The 6,617-nt window shown below is 61.6% G+C and overlaps 2 protein-coding genes across 11 annotated transcripts; both read left to right on the forward strand.

The window, feature by feature from the left end:
- The first annotated feature begins 1,093 nt into the window (after positions 1–1,093).
- On the forward strand, positions 1,094–4,177 carry S100A5 (S100 calcium binding protein A5). Of its 6 annotated transcripts, none has more exons than XM_082703727.1 (3): positions 1,094–1,191; positions 2,189–2,335; positions 3,911–4,177. In XM_082703727.1, exons 2-3 carry the CDS (start codon positions 2,198–2,200, stop codon positions 4,052–4,054), a joined length of 282 nt encoding a protein of 93 aa, XP_082559853.1. In that variant the 5' UTR covers positions 1,094–1,191; positions 2,189–2,197; the 3' UTR covers positions 4,055–4,177. The 6 variants fall into 6 exon arrangements, with proteins under 6 accessions (XP_082559853.1, XP_082559855.1, XP_082559854.1 ...); XM_082703729.1 differs by having other exon boundaries at positions 1,095–1,191; positions 3,914–4,177; XM_082703728.1 differs by lacking the exon at positions 1,094–1,191 and adding an exon at positions 1,702–1,898.
- S100A6 (S100 calcium binding protein A6) lies at positions 4,057–6,266 on the forward strand. 5 transcript variants are annotated; one of them, XM_082703774.1, is made up of 3 exons: positions 4,057–4,178; positions 5,607–5,765; positions 6,030–6,266. In XM_082703774.1, the coding sequence occupies exons 2-3, from the start codon at positions 5,628–5,630 to the stop codon at positions 6,162–6,164; spliced, it is 273 nt and encodes a 90-aa protein (XP_082559900.1). In that variant the 5' UTR covers positions 4,057–4,178; positions 5,607–5,627; the 3' UTR covers positions 6,165–6,266. The 5 variants fall into 5 exon arrangements, with proteins under 5 accessions (XP_082559900.1, XP_082559901.1, XP_082559903.1 ...); XM_082703775.1 differs by having other exon boundaries at positions 4,127–4,443; XM_082703777.1 differs by lacking the exon at positions 4,057–4,178 and adding an exon at positions 4,468–4,729.
- The last annotated feature ends 351 nt before the right edge of the window (positions 6,267–6,617 follow it).

The raw sequence follows: 6,617 nt of genomic DNA on the forward strand, positions 1-6,617 counted from the left end.
AGGGTGTGAGGAGGGTGTGAGGAGGCTGTGAGGAGGGTGTGAGGAGGCTGTGAGGAGGCTGTGAGGAGGCTGGGAGGAGGGTGTGAGGAGGGTGTGAGGAGGGTGGGAGGAGGGTGTGAGGAGGGTGTGAGGAGGGTGTGAGGAGGCTGTGAGGAGGGTGTGAGGAAGGTGTGAGGAAGGTGTGAGGAGGCTGTGAGGAGGCTGTGAGGAGGGTGTGAGGAGGGTGTGAGGAGGCTGTGAGGAGGGTGTGAGGAGGCTGTGAGGAGGGTGTGAGGAGGCTGGGAGGAGGCTGTGAGGAGGCTGGGAGGAGGGTGTGAGGAGGGTGTGAGGAGGCTGGGAGGAGGGTGTGAGGAGGGTGTGAGGAGGGTGTGAGGAGGCTGTGAGGAGGGTGTGAGGAAGGTGTGAGGAGGGTGTGAGGAGGGTGTGAGCAGGGTGTGAGGAGGGTATGAGCAGGGTGTGAGCAGGGTGTGAGAAGGGTGTGAGGAGGGTGTGAGGAGGGTGTGAGCAGGGTGTGAGGAGGGTGTGAGGAGGCTGTGAGGAGGGTGTGAGGAGGATGTGAGGAGGGTGTGAGCAGGGTGTGAGCAGGGTGTGAGGAGGCTGGGAGGAGGGTGTGAGGAGGCTGGGAGGAGGCTGTGAGGAGGGTGTGAGGAAGGTGTGAGGAAGGTGTGAGGAGGGTGTGAGGAGGGTGTGAGGAGGGTGTGAGCAGGGTGTGAGCAGGGTGTGAGCAGGGTGTGAGGAGGCTGTGAGGAGGGTGTGAGGAGGGTGTGAGCAGGGTGTGAGCAGGGTGTGAGGAGGGTGTGAGGAGGGTGTGAGGAGGCTGTGAGGAGGTGCCCTGTGTTGGGCCACGTTTCCCTCCTTTCCCAGGGCTCCTGGTTTCTCCTCCACCCCTGTAGTCCCATCAGATTGAGTGCTGGTTGGGAAAATAAAGCTTCTGGAACTGAAGATGTGTGTGCCTCAATGAGCTCAACATGCCCCCTTCCGCTCTGTTGGGAAACAAGGAAGGCAAGACTGGCAGAGGGGTTTCTCCCCAGCCCTGTCCCAGGAGGCTCTGACCTGGGCCTTCTCAGGTCCCTCTCCTCATTGGCTCTCCCTCCTCTGGTTTCCTGGGGACCAGAGCAAGGGAACAAAAGCAGGGAGTGGTGGGAGGGAGACTTGTTTGTGCTGTGTGGTTGTCTGCTGGCGCCTTCCCTGGTGAGTCCTTCCTACTCACCTTCCTGCTCATCTGTGTGGTGGGGCAAGTGGGGCGGTGAGGCCAGACCACGACAGCCTTGGGGACCACCACCAAGGAAGGCCTGGCATGCTGGGCAGACATGGGCTCAGGAAGGAGGGCGGAGTGTGGAGCAGGGCTTATCGGAGTTTCTGGGGAAGGGGCTCTGGGTATGCAGTTGCAGTCAGAAGAGCTGGGGTGCTGTCCCTGACGCCCAGAGGCCCTCCCCTCCCCTGTGCTCATGGCTGAATCTTCTGGAGTGTGAGGGGGCATGATGCTGAGGTTTTGGGGTGGCGAGAGGTGAATGACAGATCCAGCTCAAGAATCACTAGGTGGGCTTTGGGCAAAGGTGAAAGCCAGCTGCTTCTTCCTTCTTGCTCTGGACTCTACACAGATTGACCTGGAGCCCCCAGGTTTCTTGGGTGTTGTCCCCCTCCTAAGTCATAGGAGCGGCCTCTTCCTTGGATAGGTGTGGCCATGCTAAAGGACCTGGAGGGTCCAGGTCTGTGGGCCAGAGATTGAGACCAGCGGGACAGGTCCAGCAAACTCTGCCCTGTTTCCTGCTGAGATCTTAGCTCCCAGGTCCAGCTCCAGCCCCCCTCTGAAGCCTGGACTGTCTTTGCCTTGTCCTCTACCTCCGTAATGGGACACTCCGCACGCTCCAGTGATTCAGGCGCCCGGGCACAGGAAGGTGACTGGGGCGAGACAGCCTCTGGGGAGTGACTGCCCGAGGTCAATGGGCCAGGGAACCTTTCTTGGCTCCTTCGTCTGCCACCATTTCATCTCGCGGGGAGGTCATCTGCCCCTAGAGCCCTTTTTCAGCATCTCCTAAGCAGGGGCGTGTGTCAGCTCCTATAGGGGCTGGAGGGTCTCGTGGCTCTGGCTGTTCCTTGTTTGCCTTGGGGCTGGACTAGCGATGGGGGAAGCAGCAGGTCTGGCTTCCCGGGAATGGTGGTCCTTCCCTCCCCTTTCACCCTCCAGAGCTCACTGATGGAGACACCTCTTGAGAAGGCCCTGACCACTATGGTCACCACTTTCCATAAATATTCGGGGAGAGAAGGCAGCAAACTGACCCTGAGCAGGAGGGAACTAAAGGAGCTGATCAGGAAGGAGCTGTGTCTTGGAGAGGTAGGTGACTCTTGCCCCAGCCCAAAGCCCGAGTTCTCCCTGTGCACACCATGGGGGAGGAAGAGAACAGAAGAAGCACCACACCACTTTAGGGGTGCCCCTTCTGTGAGGTAGGACGCCCCAGCTCTGCATCTGTAGAGCACCAGCAGAGGGGACACGCACCAGTGCTCTGCTCTCCCAGTACTCAGCCTGGAGTAGGGTGACCAATGGGACTGACAGAGACTAAGGAAGAAGGTGGACATCTTGGGCCAACAGGTGCACGGCCTCCGTGATGGGAGGTGAGTTGGGTCTCCCTGGGAAGGAGGCAGGGCCGCATCCAGAGGGTGGATTCCAGCCTGCGCCAAGGCCTAGAGGTCGGGGAGCCTTGTGTGTTGAGGCCGGGTGCACGGAGCCATCGAAGAGCCTGTGTGAGGAATCATGGGGGACAAGGCCCCAGGGCGCCCAGCCAGGGCTCTCAGCTGGCACCGACATGGGAACAAAAAGTGTTCTGCTCGTTTGGGAACACAAGGATGGAAGGAGACAGACTGCTTCTCGCCAGATGGAGAAGGGGGGAGGTGGCTGACCGAGGGGAAAGCCTATGAGGAAATGAGATTGTTTTTACAGCTCGAAAAAACAGAGGCTCAGAAACATTATCCAACTGGTCCAAAGACACCTAGCTAGTAAGAGGTCGAGTCCTTCCTTCTTTCTTGAAAATCTAGTCCTGGGGCCTCTCCAGTCACATTGTGAACCCTGGTGCGCCTCCCTCGGGCAGCGGACAGGAGCAGGTGTGGGTTTCACGAAGCTTGCCCTCCGGCTTTCCCGCCAGGCTCGCTGCATCCTGAAGTTAACGAGGGCAAAAGGAGGGGTGGCGGGTCCCCAGGGGTTAATTACAGAGCACAGAGGGCCTGGGGAATGCTGGGGCAAGGACCGTGTCACAGAGAAGCTGTTTCCATCTCCATTTGTCCTGACGTGTGTCTCCTGTGGAAAAGCGGGAACTGCGGGCAGTGAAGAGGGGAGGGCAGAACTCTCCTGTGTTTTCTTCCTGTCTCACCCGAGGGCCATGTTTCATCCTCTCTGTGGAGCTGGTCTGGGAGAGCAGGGGAGAGCAGGGGACAGACAGAACATGGCTGAGCCCCGGCCTCATCTCCACACAGCTGAGCGGCCAGCTGTCCCAGAAGGGAAGGCCGCGGTGGCTTCTGGGCTCTGACACGTGGCTTTCGTGGCATGCTGTCTGGGTCAGGTCTCAGCTACCCTCTGCAGGGACAGAAGACGTCTGATCATGCTCAGTGCCACACAGTCTCCAAGGCATTTCTGTTGGACGCTGTATAACGTCCAGACCACTATTTCCCTGGATGGTGGGAAGTGCTGTGGAAAGGGGCGGTTGGGCCGGCTTTCCTAGGGACAATTGCTTGGATTCAAGGTGTGTCACCGCATGGCGCTGGGCCCGGTGCTGGGTGTGCGCTGGGGGCTGAGACCGTCCATGTTGGGGACTCAGCTGAGAGTCACCCTGAGGCTGTCTTCCCGGGTTGTGGGTGGCACCGTGTGGTGGTGATGCAGGGCTATTTGGGGTCGCTGACCTGTCCCTTTCCCTTGAAGAAGATGAAGGAGACCAGCATTGATGACCTGATGAAGAGCTTGGACAAGAACAGTGACCAGGAAATCGACTTCAAGGAGTACTCGGTGTTCCTCACCACACTGTGCATGGCCTACAACGACTTCTTCCTGGAGGACAGGAAATGACCAGGGCTCAGCCCCTCCCCCTGGTCTCCGCAGTCCCTCTCACAGCTCCCCTCTGGCCACTTGCCCTCGCCTTCCTTCTGGATGGACCCTGCTTCCGCCTTCCCTTCCAGCATGGCAAATAAAGGTTTTCCATTCCTGGCTGGTTTTGAGGATGTCTTGTCCCCCTTGCCTAGGGGGTGGTGGTGGGGGCGGGGCAAGGGAGAACGCCACCTCGAGTGGGCTGAGGGCCTCCGGGATTTAGGGTCCTGGGCTTCCTCCCTTCCTCCGTGTGGATGTCACTGAACTTCCTGGGCTTAGTTTTGCCCTTCCGGAAAATGGGGCCGTTGGGCCAGGCTTTCCCCTGCCTCGCAGAGAAAGCTAAGAGGAAGCGCTCTGACAGGGCAGAGGAGGTGCGGGCGCTGGGGGAGGCTCCCGAGGGCGGCGGTGGACAAGCCAGTCTGAGGCCACCCGAGGCCTCCTCGCCAGCCTCCTTTCCCCACTTCCCCCGGAGGGGGGGGCTAGCCCGCCCCGCCCCACCCCAGTCCTCTGTGGGGTCCGGGGCTTCCGGCTGTCTTCACTCCCCTCTGCGGCTCGGGAGAGGGTCCGGAAACCGTTTCCACCGGAGCGTACGGAGCTCCGGAGGGCGCAGCGCGCACACCGCCGGGCAGGAGGCCGCGGGCGGAATTCCAGGCTGGGGTGTGCGGCGGGGGAGGGGGCGAGCGGGGGAGGGGACGGGCTGCGCCGGGGAGGGAGGGTTGTGAGTTGTGAGGGTGGCGGTGGGAATTCGTTTTTGCTGAGGGGTGGGTGTTCCAGATGTCCCTTGAATCCCAGGTTACAGACCACTGGCCGCTCCCCCTCCATCCGGGGTTGTCCCCAAACACCCTCTAGGGAGTCCCCCCGCCCCCGCCGTGGGCCGGGGAGCTGGCCGGGAGCTCGGTGTCCCTGGCTGGCAACGGTCTCCCCTGGGATCCCCGTTCCGTGCCGGGAACCGGAACAGCCCGAGGCCGGCGCCCTGCGGGCCTGGACGGGGCGGGCCTGAGGGCGGCGCGGAGGGCGCGGTGGGGCTGGCCCGGGGTGGGGGGGGGGAGGTTGGCCCCGGGAGGCGGCGGCGTGGGGGGGGGCTCGGGGCGGGGTTAGGGGGGGCTCTGACTCGCCCGGCCTCCGCCCCGCGGCCGCTAAAAGGCGCGCTGGCCGCCGCCCCGCGGGTCCACGGACGCTCTCCCGGCCGAGCGGTGAGTCCTCGAGGGCCCGCCCGCCCTGGGGTGAATCGGCCCCGGGCGGCCGGTGGGTCCCCCGAGTGCACCCCGGGCTGCGGGTGGGTGTGTCCCGGGTGTGCGGTCCCCCTCCTCCTCCCCGACCTCTGGAGCCCCCGTGGCTGGCTCTCGGCCGTGGTCCGGCTGCTGCTTGGCCACCTCTCTCCTCTGGGCCTTCGGGTCTGCCTCTCCCTCCCGCCAAGCCCCGAGCCGACTCCCGCTGGTGACACCGGTGCGGTGCGGCTGGGGACAGAGCTCTCGGGGAATGTGAATGTGGGCGGGTGGGGCCCTTCGGCACTGACCAGCCTTTCCGCCCCCAGCTCTGAGCCCAGCGCCCAGCCATGGCGTGCCCCCTGGACCAGGCCATTGGCCTCCTCGTGGCTATCTTCCATAAGTACTCGGGCAGGGAAGGCGATAAGAGCACTCTGAGCAAGAAGGAGCTGAAGGAGCTGATCCAGAAGGAGCTCACCATCGGCGCGGTGAGTAAGGCCGCTCCCCCGCCCTTCGGAAGCAGGGTGAGGAGAGGGAGGGACCAGGTGCATCTGACGCTCAGTTCCCCATATTCTGGGGCCCGAGCCCACACAGCTTCCTGGGACCATGGGTCAGTTCCCAGCGGAGCCTAGCGGAGCAATAAAGCCAATGTCTTTGACGAGGAGAGCGCAGGGTCCCCTGTCTGAGGGAGCAAGGGAGAGAATCAGAGGTTCTCATCACATTGAGTCTGGATTTCCCTTCTGACACGTTAGAAGCTGCAGGATGCTGACATTGCAAAGCTCATGGAGGACCTGGACCGGAACAAGGACCAGGTGGTGAACTTCCAGGAATATGTCACCTTTCTGGGGGCCTTGGCTTTGATCTACAATGACGCCCTCAAGGGCTGAAAACATATCAGGAGGTGGAGACACCCTGGAGCGGGCCTGCCTGAGTCAAATACTGAAATACTGTGGTGGATAACTGTTCAATAAATATCATTTTTTGGTCAAGTCTGCCTCCGTGTCCTGGCTTCCTAGTGATTTCTGTTCCCTCCTCTTACTGGTGCTGTGCCAGCCATCAGAGTTTGCTCATGGTCACCTCTGGGAGTGACAGGGCAGTGCCCCACACCTGGGGCCACCCTGATTGCTGCTAGCCTGTAAGGTGACTGCAGGCAAATTAGAAAAGGGTCTCACCCTGGACGAAGGCTTCTTAAGGAAGGCTCACGTGGTTCCCAGGAAAGAGGGTTCTGGAATGTGGGTAGGGAAGGAAATGGTGCCCAAGCCAGGCTGTGATGGTCCAGAGTGGGGCAGAGATAGTCCTGGTGATGTAATTTTTGAATGTTGTTGAGGATGGTGAAGGCT

Source organism: Mustela nivalis (genome assembly GCF_964662115.1).
Source record: "Mustela nivalis genome assembly, chromosome: 16".
Lineage (NCBI taxonomy): Eukaryota > Metazoa > Chordata > Mammalia > Carnivora > Mustelidae > Mustela > Mustela nivalis.